The sequence below is a fragment of the Microchirus variegatus genome (genome assembly GCF_963457635.1).
Source record: "Microchirus variegatus genome assembly, chromosome: 8".
Lineage (NCBI taxonomy): Eukaryota > Metazoa > Chordata > Actinopteri > Pleuronectiformes > Soleidae > Microchirus > Microchirus variegatus.
The window spans coordinates 4955964-4973999 of NC_139809.1; the positions used below are offsets into that span (position 1 = coordinate 4955964).

The 18036-nt window shown below is 41.8% G+C and overlaps 2 protein-coding genes across 2 annotated transcripts in view; one reads left to right on the plus strand and one right to left on the minus strand.

The window, feature by feature from the left end:
* scaper (S-phase cyclin A-associated protein in the ER) overlaps nt 1–13168 on the minus strand; it is a gene marked incomplete at both ends in the record, with an annotated part of 58402 nt that extends 45234 nt beyond the window's left edge. The window contains 8 exons of the mRNA XM_083893994.1: nt 126–412; nt 535–662; nt 2428–2544; nt 2647–2747; nt 5625–5822; nt 6854–6930; nt 8385–8502; nt 13007–13168. Of these exons, the coding sequence (XP_083750120.1) occupies nt 126–412; nt 535–662; nt 2428–2544; nt 2647–2747; nt 5625–5822; nt 6854–6930; nt 8385–8502; nt 13007–13168 (1188 nt within the window). The remainder of the gene's footprint in view (nt 1–125; nt 413–534; nt 663–2427; nt 2545–2646; nt 2748–5624; nt 5823–6853; nt 6931–8384; nt 8503–13006) is intronic.
* A 2537-nt stretch (nt 13169–15705) lies between these two features.
* On the plus strand, nt 15706–17860 carry rcn2 (reticulocalbin 2; the record flags this gene model as incomplete). Its single annotated transcript, XM_083893708.1, has 7 exons — nt 15706–15837; nt 15940–16042; nt 16136–16332; nt 16409–16522; nt 16618–16711; nt 17012–17151; nt 17308–17860. 7 exons carry the CDS (start codon nt 15706–15708, stop codon nt 17449–17451), a joined length of 924 nt encoding a protein of 307 aa, XP_083749834.1. The 3' UTR covers nt 17452–17860.
* Nucleotides 17861–18036: the final 176 nt, after the last annotated feature.

Consider the following 18036-nt stretch of genomic DNA (forward strand, 5'->3'; position numbering starts at 1 on the left):
GGAGCCCAAAACAAAAACAAATGTGGCTGACAAAATAGTCTACGGTTACTGTGCTGCTTGTGAATAATTGATGCCCAGGGACTGCTCAGAGCGGAAGACGTCACAATGTACTGAACCCTCAGTACCTCCATCATATGCTTTTTCTCTGGACTTCCAACTATCTCCAGGGGCTCGAGATCCACAGGGACTTGCTGCTCAGTGGCCGTCTGGGTCGAGTTCTTATCCTGGGGACACTGAGGCTGGAGCTGCTGTTCTCCCCGTGGCAGCAGATGTGGTTGTTTTTCCTTGGTGCTGTTCTGCTTCGGGGGGACATGAGATAACACTGGACTGACCTTGGCAATCATGGTCGCGGAACGAGGCTTTGTCGTGCGTCCTCGCTGGACGGTCTCCCAGCCCTCTGCATCTTTTGTGCCTGAGGAATAGTCCCACAATCAGTCAAGAAGAGTACGATACGTTTTCCGTGTTTCGCTCTAACGGGAACAACAGCACTCTCTTATAGTACAGTCTGGGGTAAATGAGGGCAGAAATTCCTACCGCGTTTCTCTGCTGGACATGTGGTCATTTGATTGGACATAGGGATGGACTGAGAGGACTTCACGCGGTCTGCCCAGCTGGGACCTGTGTGGGAGAGCCGGGCTGCAGCCAGTGTAGGTGGTGGACCGCTGAATAGGAGACACATGCACACATCATGTACAAGGACAGACGAGCTGAACATAGAGCAGTCTTACGTGCCAAAAGGTACACTACCGTTCAAACGTTTGTCGTCACATAGAAATGTCCTGATTTTTGAAGGAAATGCAATTTTTTTCAATTAATATAACATTAAATGAATCAGAAATACACTCTCTACATTGTTAATGTGGTAGACGACTATTCTAGCTGCAAACGTCTGTTTTTTTAAATGGAATATGTACATAGGTGTACATATTCCAGCAACCATCTCTCCAGTGTTCTAATGGTACATTGCGTTTGCCATGTCTTGACTATATTTTCTATTCATTTTGCAACTGTTTTGAGGAATAAAAGTGTGACTTTTAATGGACAACACAACAAAATTGTATAGGTGACCCCAAACTTTTGAAAGGTAGTGTATGTCGAACAGCTTTATTGGGGCTGTGCATGTTCACTGGTCTCACAATGCATTTACGATCAGCGCGGCAGCAATTTGATTCCATGATGCATCACAGTGCATCACATTCTCCATTTTTTTTTATATTGATCCACACGGCTACTTTTTCATCAATCGATCAATATGTGCGGTCAGATCGATATGAACTTCAATTCAAAAGTCAACATGGTAACACTTTAGATTAGGGAACACATATTCACCATTAAGTAGGTGCCTACTAGCATGCATAAAAGTCGCATACTAGGCCTTTATTAGTAAATATTAAGCATTAACACCTTATGTAGGAAACATCTTAATTCATGTTGTAGTAGAGGTTGAATAATACGTGCTAAAGGGCTAGTATGCTACTTATATATGTTAGTAAGCACCTACTTTATGGTCAATATGTGTTCCCTAATCTAAAGTGTTACCATGTTGACTTTTTCGATCTGACCGCTCATATTGATCGATTGATGGAAAAGTAACCGTGGATAAATATAAAAAAATGGAGGATGTGATGCATCATGGAATCAAATTGTTGCCGTGATGATCGTAAGTGCATTGCGAGACCAGTGAACATGCACCATAAACATTTCTTTCAAAAATTTGAAATTATCCATCCCCAAAAAAACGAAATTATTGCATCTGCAGTCATGCTGCAGTCTCTAGCTACTGAAAAACCTAAAATGTTACATGGCTATGATTGATTATGTACAAACAATACAGAATTCTCCACGTCCACACCATTGTGCACTTTTATTATTTTTAACACCCCTGTCTATTTGATCCCTCTCTGAGCAGCTTCTACAGTGTTATCAGCTAAAAGGAAAAACAGCAGCCTCAAGATGGTGTCTTCCAAACAGCACTCTCCATTCAGAAATAGCCTGGAACTTGTGGAACAGGCTTCTGTCATAATCAATATCCATTTCCTGGAGCATCCAATTACAGAGCGGTGCACATATTGAACCTACGCTTCAGCAAGCCTTTAACTGACACTTTCATCTACACCTATAACTGATTCTACGTCCAAAGAGAGTGTGAGACTCAAACAAATTGCATTAAACAAATGCTGCGCCATTAGCAATCAATAACTGTATTGCTAGATATCATAGTTTGCATTTTGAAGCCCCTTTAAGAAAACAGAGCAGCATTACAGTTATGGATTGGTTAGAAACAGGATGCCTTTATGATACAACGTTAAATCGGATACCAAGTTTTAGTGTTTAAAATCTAATTAAGTGCCTGATTGTGACAGAAAGCCAACCAAGCAAATCAACTTTGCTTAAAAATAACAATTGATTGAGTGAGGCCAAGCTTACCTAAAGTTGAGGCCATGGCGTGCACTTGGAGAGGGAACCATTCTGTCTGCCGAGGAGCTTGGCATCACATGACGTCCCGGAGACATCTTGCGTAGCTCCCAGGCTAAAGAGGTGGGCCTGAAAAAAGTGTGAACATTACAAATTACAATTTATATGCCAGTTAAAAACATAAAACAGAGTGAATGAAAGTGAGACGGAAGGAAGAAACGGAAGTTTTACCTGTTCTGGGCGTCCGTTTTCTCCAACTTCTCCTGAAGCTGGATCCAGTCTATGAGAGCTTTGAAATCCCGTACGTAGTTGTTCAACATCATCAGAACCTCCTAAAACACAACGATTACAATAGCAGAAATATGTTATGTACGGACAGGTTTGGAAGTTGACACTTAAAATGTGTTAAGACATTAAAATGAAGAAGGCAACAACTTTTCATAAAGGAGAAAAATGCATTCTATGAACACTTTGCTTATTCTCTGTGGCTCTTGTGGGGGCCAGAGCCAATACCAGCAGACATGAGGCATGGTACACTCTGTCCACCATGTGATAGACTGGCAAAATGTCCAGAGAAAAACTATACGCATTCACATTCCCACCTGCAGCCAATTCAGCCACACAGGGACTGGGAGAGTCCACACAGAAAGACCTCTATTGGACGGCAGCCATGTCGAAACCATGGTATAATGCAAGGTTACTTTTAAATATCTCGTGTATTATTTGCTGTCTGTGAGGTAAAATATTCCTGGCATCTGATATATTCAAATAAAATTACCATTTAAAGTGCTTCTTGAGAAAAAAACAAATCTGTCATACACGTGGGATTAAAAATTAAGAGTGGTCAAGTGTGTTGTTGAAAACATGTGTTCTCAGAGAAGTCAAATTTTAAAATATCAAATGTCTGCAAGTCGCACACGTCGGTGGTTTCACAGAGTTGGCGGGGCTGTGTGGCACTTCTTTTTTTTTTTTCCCAGAGCTCTAATGAAACGGACACAGCTGATTGATGGGGAGCGTGAAGGGAGTGGTAATTGAGAGTAAAGCTTCACAGTGCTTTTAGTTAATAGACAAGTCAGGCCCAGTGAAAGATGTGTCCAGCAGCAGGTCTCCTGATTAGAGCTGGTTAACAGGCAAAGACCACTGCTGTGGCCCAAAGTGTTCATTTGGTAATGAAGTTCGGAGACGAAGAGACGTTTGCTGCCCCCTCTGACGGACAAACCAACAGTGAGTGAAGGCCACTATAAAGTGGCTTTCAGCATGTTAACTGGCACACTTACCTTAAATACAAGCCACACATAACATTTCATGAGGACTGACAAAATGTTTAACCTTCTGGAGGCATTGCCATAAAAGAAGGACGGGCAGTAAAAACCCTGTGGTCCTGACACAGCAACAAGAACGAACGAACGGGTACTAACATTGAGTTAATAATTAACAGTTTGTCATTTTCTGTTTTCATTTAAACAATTTAAAACCAGAATATACCATTTAGTATATTAACTTTATAGTTTATACACAAAGCAGGAAAAAAAAAAAAACTCTTCCAAGCAAACATGAACAAAGACAACTTTGGTGTCTAATAAATGTGGTGTTGGTAGAAAGCAGCGATTCTCAACCCTGGTCCTCAGGACCCAATGCCCTGCATGTTTTTGATTTGTTTCCCTGCTTCAGCACACCCGATTTAACTCGTCAACAAGCACCGCTAATCACATCAAATCAGATTTATTTATATAGTCCACAATTACAAAACACAGTTTGTCTCACAGGGCTTTCACAGGGTTGGTAACAGCCTCTGTCCTTAGACCTTCAACAAGGGTAAGGGAAAACTACCAACCAACTAACAGGGTAAAAGAAAGAGGTAGAAACGTTAGGGAGAAGCACAGGTGAGTGATCCACTCCCTGGACAGACAGACATGCAGTAGATGTTACTCACAACATACAATTACAAAAAATAAAGAGTAAAAAGTCTTTAAATGCCAGGATCCATCTGGATCACTGGGTTTGTCACAACCTGTAGCGAAGGCTGTTGTGGTCAGAGACTTGGTCTCTTATATCTTTTATTGTTTGACTGGTTATTTGTGTTGTTTTTGTATTTTCTACAGTTAAATAATTTTATCGTTAGTTCTGTACAGCACTTAGTTTCAGCTGTTGTTGTTTTTAAAGTGCTTTATAAATAAAGTTGGATTAGATTGGAATGAAGAATTTATAGTAGCTAATTAAGCCTGGAGGACACGAGGCACACCTGTGTAGACAATATTAATGTGCAAATGAATCTGAACACAGGATTGCAGTAACATAGCCTTACAAAAGAACTGTACACGATGTTTATGCACTTTCGTGTTTCGATGTTCACTGCTCAGATTGCCCACAGCTACACTGGGGTATTGTGGCTGAGGGCTATCGGAGCACTCTGCTTCCCCTCAAGATGACTCCATCTATCAGTGTCCATTAAGCCCCATTTGGGTGGGTTGGGTTGGGGGGGGGGATTATGAACAGCAACCAGCTTCTTGGCCATTAGACAGCATTAGGGGGTAGAGACAAACAGTGGTTTGAGGGGGGAAAAAAACACCTAGCAGCGAAGATGTCTGACACACAACACAGGCCAACTGACAAAATGCTGATCAGACCACAGGGAGCTGCGCTGTGGCACTGACAGCAAGGTCGACCACACCGCAGGGAACTGGGCCATGGTACTGACCGCAGGCCGTCATCAGAACCATGCTCAGCATAATGCAGCATGGCAGACGAATCAATAAAAACACAGGGACTGGCAATACCGTGCCAGTGTACCTTGGAACAGCCATGCAGTGCTGGTCCAAAGCTAAACCAAATCAAAGCATGCAATTCCACAAAAAAAAAAAAAGATATTCATCAGGCCAATTATGAGACTGATTATATGTGCAAGCTGTACTTAAAGGGCGAGTACAATTTCAGCAAAACGCCTCACGACAAATGAACATGTATACAACCCGTTTACAGTCTGTCATCGATATTCAGGCCTGTGATAATTCTCTTTCCAGCATTTCACAGAGCCTCTCTGACATGAAGCAGAAAGGTAGAGGCATGTGAGCCGTGTGTGAGAAAAATTCATTCTGATCTCAATGTCCCCCTCTAGTGTTCACACCTCATACCACCATTTAAATCTCCCAAACAAACCCTATTTTAGACCTTGAACCCACTGACGCACTGAGACTTGATCGTGCACTCACCTTGCATTCTACAACGCTCTGATCAGATTCACAGGTGACGTAAATCTGGTCAACAGCTCGACGCAAGTTGTCGAAAAGGAAGGCCCAGTAGTGTGCTCGCAGATCCACCTTACGGGGCTGCTTGGCTTTAGTGGGGCTCTTCTCTGGCCCCTTGTCCAGCAAGGCACCAGCTGTGCTTTTACTTTCCACACCCACATTCTGTTGAGAAGAGAGCACGAAGTAAACAATAGCATAACAATGACAGGGTTATTAGGGAGTCATGTTAATATTTGACTGTTTGCATCTGCCGCACGCCAAGTTTACTCTACTGGGTGAGAATGGAGATGCAACAAATACATGTCTTAGATTACCAAGCACACATTCAGCATAATTCAACCTGTCAATATTGATGTCACACATTGACTTAAATAATATGACATTTAAAATGCAGATGGAAATTACCACACACCATTTCATATTATCTGATCAACCCCTTTGGCACCACAAACTCATCACAGTGCCTGTGTAGCTTTCTATAGGGTCACCTAATAAAATCTAACACTAAAAAACTGCTCAAGGCTATGATATCTTAAGAATATGTTCACATCTCTGTTTTGCCATTAGACAGCCTTTTCTGACTGTTAATTTAAGTCGATGTGGCTTTTGTAAACCGCTTATTCTCAGCACCAAAGTAAGCAATTTTACATCACAGCACATGGGCTTGTTGATCCACTGCTGCCTCCATCAGTAAGTCTAAAAGTGTTATTGTGTGACTCAGATAAAATCAAACAAAGAATTTTCGAACTCAAAAGCTGCAAAAATGAGGCGGCAGTGGACCAGCAGCTCCAGTGCCTCTGTCAGCTAAAAGTCAGCAACTTTACAAAACTTCAGCTTATGTCAGTACTACACACTAGGGCTGCTACAATTAATTGATTAAATATTTTTGAATTGATTAATTTTATAATCATTTCATTGGTTCAAGTTTCTTTGCTTCATATAACAAAAATCAGAAGCAAATCATTACTACAAAACAAGTCTTTGGTTTGGGAAACACTGATAAACATTTTATGGACCAAACAACTAATTGATTAATCGCTAAATTGAGGGGAATAACGAAAACTATCAATTAAAATACATTTTTCAGCAAACTGAAAATGTATTGGATAGATAAGACACATGTCAGAACCGCTGCAGCTACTGGGCAAGCTTAGTGCATAGTGCCCTCTAGTGACAAAAGACGATACACCAACCTGTTTCTTATTCTTTTGCTGACTCGAGTTGCTTCTCTGAACTCTGGAACTACTACTTGTGTTGTTTTTTGACTTTGCTATGGTAGAAGAGAGGAAAAATAACATATATAGAGGGAAAGATTAAACGCACAATATAGAACACAAATTAAAAAGAAGTTAACAATCAACAGACTCATATGGTGGCATTTTATCAAAACCACAAGTACAAGTTTTGGGGTTTATCATTGCCTGACTTCCTAGTTAACAAATGTAGAGCAACAGAGATGGAAGAGACAAAAACTATTCAGTTGGGTGGGATGTGTGTAAATCGAATAATCCAAAATAGAGCTAAACTGAAGTATGGCAGTTGGCAGATTGTTGACAGGATTTTCAAGTCACACACATGAAATATTGATGTTTTTCTTCATACACGATAACATACATTTGCCAAGATTAACTTATTGGAATTCTTTTAATCACCATAAGCCGTAGGTGCTATAATATTGTATATTGTCTCATAGCTACTCCAGTGAGAGTAGCTATGAGACAATAGCTACTCTCACTGGTAGCTATTGTCTCATTATTGTACTGCAATAATGTGATGTTGACTGACGCCACAATGATACATTCCTGGAATTGTCCCTAAAAAACGCGAGAGTGCAGGCAAGGGCAATAGTATCCAGAGCAAGAGCAGTAGTCCGCAAAGTGTTCTATTCTTGGCTCCACAGTGCAGCACAGAGTTCTACACAAACTTCCAGCCTCAGAGGATTTACGTGTCCAGTGGATACATTTTATATATGACGGCAATGTGCCGGCTAGAGTCAGCAAATGATCACGTTTCCAAATGCTAACCGGAGCCTCAGTGACACTGACGTAGTTTCCTGTGTCTCATTTGCATTTAAAGAGACAGGCACTCAAAACCGAGCGTTCTGAACAGGTCTGTTTTGGCAGAGTGAGTGAACTGCTGTGGTGCTTCATCCTTAAGGTATTTTGACCAAAGAATGTCACAGACATGTTCATTAGGACACCAGGGAACTAGGTTAACTTGGAGAAATAGGGTATCATATGTCTACTTTAAAGCAATAATCATGTTTAAGGGTCAACATTATTATCATTATGTAGCTTCTCTCACACCTAATCTTAGACTATTTGTACATGATAATGCTGCAGCCCAGTTTCATCCATCGGGCCATAGCAGCCAACCCTAAATCATCATATGTATCAAAGAGAGAAGGCAACTAAACAAGAACTCCTGATAAACTGCAATTGCATTCAAATTTCTGAAGTTTATTTTTGATCTGAAATAATAAAATAAATCAAGTTCAGTCATTGAAAGCATTTGATTCCCAATCAAGATGCACTGGTAGGAGAATTATAGACATGTGAGGAAAATGTGACTGATGATCAACTATTCAACTTCTGCAATTAATTGCAATTTAGAAACTAAATCAATCGCTTGACCGCACTATTTACAATGTGACAATCATTGAATATCCTGGCATTCAGCAGAAAAAAACGCATATTAGCGTGGACAGAATAGGCAACTACAAACCTTCCTCCTCTTTGTTCTCTAGAGGTACACTCCAAGCGATGAGGTTTCGAGCAGCGCGGCCCTCTTCGGCGACTATCTTCCGCACTTTGTCATGGCTGTTGGAGCGCTGAAAAGATGCCTGCAGGAGAGATGGAAAGAGATATTGAATGGTAACGGTAGATGAGGAGACTTTTGTGCACGAGGTGCTGCCAAAAGCAAAGCCAGCATCGCAGAGGAGTATTAGAAGACAAACACAAGTGTCTTGACATTCATTAAGTGCTACAACTTCTGAGGAATAGTGGACACGAAGTTGTGACGGGGCTCAAACAACAGCTACACACAGACGGATAGGCTACTCCAAAAAAAACCAAAATAAAATGCACGTATTTCCTGTGTGGCACATAGTGACACCATTGCTCCGGGTGATGTAAATCCTTTGTTCTCGGTAATGAAGTATATTTTGAGTCAGTCCCACCCACACTGCAGTATTTCGCCAAATAAATATTCACAAGGGCAGGAAATCTACAGCTAAAAATAGTCCCTTCATTAACGCCTTTTAATGTTTGATTAAAAAAAACAAAAAAAAGGAAATGTTTAATCAAGGCTACTGCACATCAAGCAAAAGTATTTTTTGCTTTGGCTAAATCCACTTTAACACTCAAAAAGGGCCATGAAAAGGTCTCACCACAACTCAAATCATGTCAACTCAGTTACAGCAAAAGTACTGTTAGTTATTTCATTCACCTACTCTATTACAATATACCTGGTTACAGTGAATCATTTCCAAAGGACGGAGTACTATCATGCTGTTTCTTTGTATACAGTGTGTACAGTAAGAGATGACAAGAAACAGCTACAGGCAGAAGCTCTAAATCAGCAAGCATCATGGTTGACCCACACACACAATAACTATGCATCAGTGGACTTGACTTTAACCTCGGGGGGGGGAAGCAGATACTGTAAACTAAAAGGCTGCAAAAGTCCTGCATCAAAGCATCTACTAATGTGAAGTTAAGCGGCATCAACATGTCTCTGCAAAGAATGTTATGTTTTATTTTCAATTTTATGATGCAATAACAAAGGAAAAGTACACAACATGCACAAAAGCATATTTGTTATCATTTGTCTTTTAAATGTTACATCACCGAACACTCTGACTTTTGGGAACGTGATTACACAACAACACAGGCGCTACCAAAAAAAAAGTGTATCAATGTGGTTCTTCCATTCACTGTGTTCTCTCTTCCAGCAGAGTAGTCTGCACCTCTCCTGTAGTCTTCATCAAATATTTAATCTGACGGTGATGAAAACACACACTAAACTTTGATCAGCAAAATGCAGTCTCAGATCAAACAAACAAACAAACAAAAAACCCTCGTGATCTGAATGCAACATCAAAAACTGAGGGCTAGTTTTCCTGCTAAAAGCAAATGAGTCATGGGGAGCAAACCATTCTCGTCTCTCTCAGACAAACAGCTATAGCTTTTGAACATATGACGGTTACGTTTTAAGTAGCCATGCATTTATGCAATAAATATTATACAACAACCTCTTCAGACTGCAATTCAAGGCGAAACAGAACAATGTGAACATAGCTAATTAGGTATAACACATGTAGAAACAGCATGCGTGGACTGGTCTGATGCTATTTAATGTCCCTCAGGGAGATATCCAGCTGACCTACTTTTGGCAGCAAAATTCTTTACATGTTGCCTGGCCTGTGCGGAGCTGTGCTTCACTCTGGAGCGCACAAAAAGACTGCAAAAAGATAAAGAACATCAAACAACACTTGATGTTGCACCACATCACTAATCTGCAGACGGTTACAGAGATATTTACTCTGGGTTTCTTGTATTCCAAACACTACACAATCCTTGTTTGACAGGTGGGTGTTATGAGATGGCTATCTGTGCTGCGCTAGCCTGAAAGCAAAAACAAAAAAAAAGACTCACTGCAACATTCGCATGGTTCACTCAATCTGCTGCAAAACAAGCCATTAACTAGAGCTGTGCTGTAAAAAAAACAGGGGGCGATAATACGCTGTGAAGCATAACTTGTGCTGTATTCTCCAGACTGGCAATCGTTCCCCACGCAACAGAGACAGTGCCGTGTTTTCTAGACTGTGCTGAGTAAGGGGCAAGTGTAAGGTTTCCCCTTGGCACGCGCTACAAACAGATATAGGCACAGAAAGACAGTGAGCGAGAAAGTAGTTACGAGACGAGAGAAAAGCAAGAGATGAGTAAAATACATACAGAAATGAAGCAGAGTCTGCGAGTAGATTCCTCTTCCTCATCCACTCCTGACATACTTTTGCAACCAACTTCAGGCAACCTGTTCCCCGACACCAGCACTGCCTCTTGTACAAGGTGACATCGTCATCTGACAGCGGGACCAAAAATAGCCTCCCACTGTGCAGTCCACACTGCTATGGCAACTTGCCCAGCTGTGTCAACTCCTCTAACAGTAGCAACTGAGCGAGAGACAAGTGGTCAGTAGCCCAGGAACATTGACTATTCCGTCTGTAATCCAGCCTGAGCCTGCAGTTCTCTGCTGAGTTAGCAGCCACTTCTTAGGCCCACCTCACTGCCTGCTGCTGTCCATCTGCCTTCCTCTCTTTTCTGCTCTCTTCACTGCTCTCAGCTTCTTACATTTACAGCCTCTCTCCTCTGCTCCCAGCACTCTGCGTCCAAGCCCCCACTCTCACTCGGTTTCTCATCTCTCACTCTCCTTCTGCCACAACAATGCACAGCATAGTCATGTGCACGCAGCAGGGCCTGGCGACTCTGCCCCCCTTCATCCAGCGTTGCCAGTGAGGAGTATAGCTGCGTGCTCAGAACCAGGGAGTGTTATTTGCCATACTTACTGAAGCTCGGGATGTGATTGGACTCTGCATTTGATGATTCATGCGACGCCGGGGGACAAAACCCCATGGTTTAAGTGCCTGCCGATTCTCCAAACTCACAAACTGCAAGAAACTGTGACAAAGTGGCAAAACAGGATACCTTGTGCAGCATCCTTGCTGCATGAGAGAAGCAGCTGCAGCAGGAGGCTTATCTTTACTGTTCTGCAGGCTGAACACTTCAGGAGATCCATCATGACACCTCCTCTGTCACCACCACAGAGCGTATTTATAAAAAGTGGTCGTCGTGTTTACTTTGAAGGACGAGATAAACCAAATATACGATAATTAATAGCCACCAACTCTGCTGGATGCCCTTCACTTCAATTAGCTGAGGAGTTAAAGGTTTCCATGACTGATGACACTTTTATAAATCATGTTCTCATTCAGAGGAAAATAGAAAACAAGGCATGACACTTGAGGGGACAAGTTAGTAAGTAACGTCTGTGAATTTCCAGTCACAAAACCTCAACAAGGCACTGGCCAAATTGTAAATCTCGACGCTTCAAAAAAGGAGTTCAGATTCTTACGGGGGTGAAGTCGCTCACAACCGGTTGCTACTTGGTCACCACCAACACAATCTCATCAATCTTATCTCACTTATTGCCACTTGACGAAGTACAACTTAATTGTGTAGTGGTTGGACTCGAGTTTGCAACCCGGGTCAGAACAAGGCCCTTTTCTGCCTTTCTGAGTATGAGAGTAGATGGTTGTTTGTCTTCATGTGGACCTGTCCAGGGTGTACCCCACCTTTTGCCCTATGTTAGCTGGGAATCGGCGACCCCCCCCCCCCGCAACCCTCATGTGGAGGATAAAGCGTGCATGCGTCAGTGTTCAGCTCGTCAACACAAACGTCGCGAACATTCAAATCAAGCTTTTTAGAATGTTACCAGAAGCAGAATGTCGTCTCAGGCTGGTCTACTGGGATTTGGACCAACAACAATTTCAAAATAGCAAATGTATAATTATAGCAGGATTTCTCTTAGAGAAGTTGCAGGAGGTCAGAAGAGGACAGACGGGTAGTGGTTTGAAATGGCAGAAAAACAGACAAGCATCTCTCAATGCAAAATCATGCAGCACCTTAAAGATGGACTACAGCAGCATGAGACCACACTGGTTGACACTCCTGTCAAATTTATGAGTTTCTTCTGCATCTCATATAGAGGTCAGTGAGTGTAAGAATTCAGCTCTTTACTGAACATGACCCCTGCTTTGTGTGATTCCGTGTCTGCTCGGTGATTCTTAACCCGGTTGTTTTACCCCAACGATTTTCCATGCCTGTGTGTATTTTATTGCTCATGTGCTATTTGTTTATGTGTGGGTACTATTTATCCATCTATCCTCGTGACTTCTCGTCACTCTGACGTTCGACTACATACAAATCCAGTTGTCTGACTGTTGTTTTATTCCATATTAATATGGTTTATTTGACAGGAACATTGCAAATAGCCATAGTACCACTGCAACCGGCTATACACATGCTGTATTAACTGGTGTTTTGCGTGCAGCGATTATAGCTATTGCTAGTTTCCAATTACTGTCCCTTTTTATTATAATATATTTTCACAAAGACGCCAGTGGAGGGAGAAAAGTGTCAGGACCTGAGGAAGAGGATCACACCTACAATAGAAGGTTACGGTCCCGTTCTCTGCAGTAACTGTTCGCTGGGAGAGCCCGTTCTCCCGTTAGCTTAAGGTAGCTATGTGTGCATCATCATTTTTGGCGCTTTGATTTCATTCCTTACCTTCAAAGTTGTGACACTCTTGCTTTTGCCTCCTCCATGCGAAGAGCTGGAGTTGTTGCACCCGGACCTCTCCCTCCCGTCCCCACCTTGGCTAACCCTTGGGCCGAGGCGGTTCTGACCAGCACCCCGCCGTCGACCATCATGGCGGCTATCTTTGGACATCGAGCCGCGGTATTGTTCACTGCTCAGCCGTTGACAAAATAAAAAGTGTACAAACAAAGAAAGAAATGTTGTCACTGTCGGGAAGGAAAAAACATGCCAGGATGTGAGAGGACAACCGAAGCAGGAAGTCTTTTAGGTTTATATTTTTGACTGACGTTGGAATTGTCCAATAAATTCGCCGAAACATGGAAACAACGTCGAGGCGGACCAATCAGATGCGAGATAATTTAGGCCAATGGGTGGGACACATCCCCACGGGGCGGGGCTTCGCGTAGTCACCGTGGTAACCATGATGACCGGGCGGGACGTTTGCTTGATTTATTCAGAGAACGTAAAGTCGACTACAAACATGCCAAGCAGTGAAACAACCTTCAAAATAAAAGCTTTTGGAATCGTAGATATACGTTATCGCTACGCGAGACATTTTTTTTATTTTATTTTATGGAGCCATTAGTTTGTCCACTACTCCTCTATGACCGTTACCTTTGTCTTTGATCCGATTCCTAATCATACATTAAATAGTCAGAATGAATTCTTACCATCAATATCAGATTTTAATCTTTTTTTGTGCACAAGTCCTTGAAAAACTCAGATCAAGATCGAATACATGGTGAAATTATTGCTCCTTGTCCTCTTGCAGTCTGTCTGTGTATTTATAATAATTTATTTACATTCAGTACTGAGTACACATGCTGTTGCCTTACATCTGAGACTCATTGATCTACCTTTCATGTCTTTGATCTGCCCTCGCAGTTAATTTTCCATGGAAGAAAAGTTGCATACATTTTTTAAAAATTATTAAAAAATAAGAATAAGTAAAAAATAAAACCAGTCTCACAAATATAAAGTGGTATTCTGAATGTACGGAACAAGACATGTTTAAAAATGTAAAATACGTTAAACCAGCTCACTGGTTCTGCGGACTATACACAAGTCAATTTTATAATAAATATTTAACCTTATTCACACAGATCGTTGTATTTTCATCACTTCTGTCCACATGTGTACTGATTTGAAAAATGTACTATAAATAAAAGTAGACATGGAGTCAGACGGTTAGGTGATTTAGTTTGAAATTTCAAACCGGAAGTGCTTACCTCCTGGGTGAATAATGACTCGTCAACGCTTGTGTGGAGAACTTCCTACGGTAATAACAACGTTCTACTTTCACTCAGCGACGTCTTTGTTGCCCTTACTTTACCACCGACTTAAGCTTTTCACGTATCATGTCTGCCTGTACATGTCACTTGTTCCTTTATCGCAATTATACTCGACATTTATAACAATATTGGTCACAACTGGACACGCGAGTGTATATGACTAGGTTTTGCGCGACAGGTAAACGACCGATATGCGATGACGTTGTTGAATAATGCGATGACGATATGATGTGCGCCCGTGCATCTCCACACACAAACACACACACACACACACACACACACACACACACACACACACACACACACACACACACACACACACACACACACACACACACACGACGTGTGTTATTTCTATTTTATCAGTGTGAAAAAAGTGATATTGCAAACCTTAACACACTTTCTGCCATTCTAAAACTTCACTAGTTGATAGAATATGTCAACAAGTAAATGTAAAAATACAGTAAGTTAAATCCACCTGACGGTCTTAACTACTTCACTTCTCATGTCTGGGTGTTGTAGTTTGAGTGAAGGACTATAGTTTAGGTGAAGTAAGTAGTTTACAGTGCCATCTAGAGGAGAGGCTGAAATTTACAACAAAGACCTGCTGCTCTGCTCACCCCCTCCCTTCCCTGAGCGCTACGGTATCCGCAGCCGGTCAAATGTCGTCCTCGTCGTCTTTCTCAGTGTCAGCAGATGAGGTTCGTGAGGCGAGGGAGAGGGCGAGCTACCGCGGCCGTAGCAGACGAAGCGGAGAGAGAGGAGGCGGGACTTCAGCTACAAGTAAAGAGACGCTTGATTTGTTCTCTCGCGTTTGTCCTTACAGGCTCCGGTAGAAACATGGCGTCTCGCTGCTAACAGTGGCTATGCAACCGCGGCCCGCGACCATGTTATTTTACATGACTTTTTGAAACACTACGAAAATGCAAACAAAAACTATTATACATCGACTAGACAATGCAGGAGCACATAATATGTATAAAAAAGTGGATTTTGGGTCATATAAACCCATAAATACTACATAGTGTCCCTTCAAGTGTGCTATAGGCCACCATTGTGGAAGAAAAGTATACAAACAAAGCAAAAATAACAACAAAAGGTTTTGGCCTAACAAGACAAGCACAATCTACATTTATCACAGTTCAAACAGCCTGTACTATGTGTGTATTGTACATATTGGCATCACAATGACAATTGTTGATGTATTTTGCAGCCCTAGTTCATTTCTAACATATTTATCTTTTCTTTTTTTTTTCATTCATTTTAAACCTAAAATAATTGTTGAGTTATTATTGACTTATTTGTCATTTTGTCCATTTAAAGTACAAAACTTCATACAAAGACGATTGAAGTTGTTGTTCTTGCTTTAATCAACAGATGGCACCCACAGCATTGCTGGTATTACTGATGCTCCAGTGTGGACTTGGACACAGTTCACCTAACCACGATCACCACGGTGGCCATCAGCACCTTTCTGAACATGACGTGAACGTCCTGCTAGGAGAGGAGGTGGTGGCTCAGTGTTTTCCCATTATCCACACACTCCTCAGTCCATTTTTCCATCCTTGTCACCTGTTCACTATTTTCTTTACTCATTGTATCCACCTGCAGGACACAGAGGAGATGAATAAACTAACCCCAGCAGAGCTAAAAGAAAAACTGGTTGAAATTGTGAAGAAAATTGACACGAATGCTGACAACCTGCTGAGTGTTGGTAAATTACTTTTTCCCCTCAAAAGTAACAAAAAAGAACACAAAGAAAGAAAAAGATTCAACTTGGTCTCTCTGCTCTGTTTTCCCCCCGCAGAGGAGATCACTCTATGGATTCAGCGGGTCTACAGAAAATACGCTCTGGACGATGCGGTGGAAAGATTCGCCGAGTTCGATCTTGACAAAGACGGCATGGTGACATGGCAGGATTACCACACAATTACTCACGGGCAACTTGTATATTTCGATGACAGCGCGGCGATGGAGGATCCAGAGCAAGAGTCTATCAGACAGGTGTGCTCACAGTTCCTGTAATGTTGACACCTATTATGTGGAAAATACCTTAACATAGGCTCTTGTCCCCTTTAAGCTCTATCTGAAGGAGAAGAGGCGCTTTGACTTTGCCGACGTGGACGGCGTACCTGGCCTTCATGTGAACGAGTTCCTGGCCTTCATGCATCCATCGGAAGTGGATCACATGTCTGTGAGAGACGAGTTTGTCTTCCACTTCTGCAAAACCTGAGAATGTTTTTGTTCCGCTGTTGAATGATTTGCCTTTTTTTTTTTTTTCCCTGACAGGATTTTGTCATCGAAGATGTACTGAGTGAATATGACACGGATGAAGATGGATTTATTAGTCTCAGTGAATTTATCGGCGATGTCCGTGGCGATGGTAAGACGACGGCAGTTGTTTTGGTAAAAAGATAGAATCGTATGTTTAGACCGATATGTCTTTTTTTCAGGGCCGATATGATACCGATTATCAGTCGTCAAGGAGGCCGATAATAATATTTGGAGCCGATATTCATTTGCAGTAAAAGTGAAAATATTGGCGTCAAAATTTTTAATAATACAATCACCAACACTTAACTTTAATGCTTAAATACGTCAAAATGCTGAATATCGGCGCCAATAATCGTTCTGTCCCTATTTTTAATCTATCTGATGTTAACCATTTCTTTTTTTTTATCAGATAATACACCTTCACAGTGGGAGATTGAAGAAACAGTGCGGTTCAAAGAGCTCTACGATCAAGATAAGGACGGGAAGCTAAATCGAGAGGAGCAGCTACGCTGGGTCGCACCTAATAGTCACGGTTCAGCAAGAGAAGAGGTACGCTCAAATTTGATCTGCTTTAGTGGTAAAATTTTTATTAAAATCGAAGCCCCGTCTTGTCTTAAAATTATATCTCCTTCCTCATTTTGTGGCAACATGCTCCGATTCACTGATTTATCTCCTGTGTTGCTGACGATTCTCCGTTGTCCACAGGCCCTTCACCTCGTCAAGGAAATGGACATCGATGGAGACGGACAGATCTCGCTGGACGAAGTTTTAAAAAACCAAGAAACATTCATGAACAGCGAAGTGACAGACTACGGCAGACACCTGCACGTTTCACACGACGAGTTATAACTGGGTGTTTTCACAATTTTTGTTTTCATGTAGGTCGATTTCCTGTCTCTCAACACTTGGAGACCGAGTTCGTGTCACTTCCTGGGGGGGAGATGTTCATATCAAATTGCAGTAGCAACATGGGCAAAATAACAGGAAACATTTATTACACAACATACAGTAGTTTGACAGAGACAGCAGAATAGATGAATGTCAGAAGCTTCACAAAATGGTGTGTGTAGCAGAGATGTTATAATACAACACAGCCACTTCATTACTACTACTACAACCACTTCATTTAAAGACTTAAATGCTCTGTGAACCGCCCTGTGAATTATTAACCAATGCAGTTCATTTGATTTCATTTACTGATCTGTATTTGAAGAATTGCAGCTGTGGGTCATTTCTGGCCGTCCTTCCCTCTCAAAGAGGTGAAATGACATGAAGATCGGCGTGACACGCTCCAACGCTTCCTCATTCAAATCAAACGAGTTAGTGAGCGTTGCTATTTTAACGCTGGTTTCCTGAAAGCGTCATGATTTTTTTTTTTTTTTTGTCACTTGCACTGAGCGGCAGCCTGTTACACTGCTACTGCTGCTGCATTTT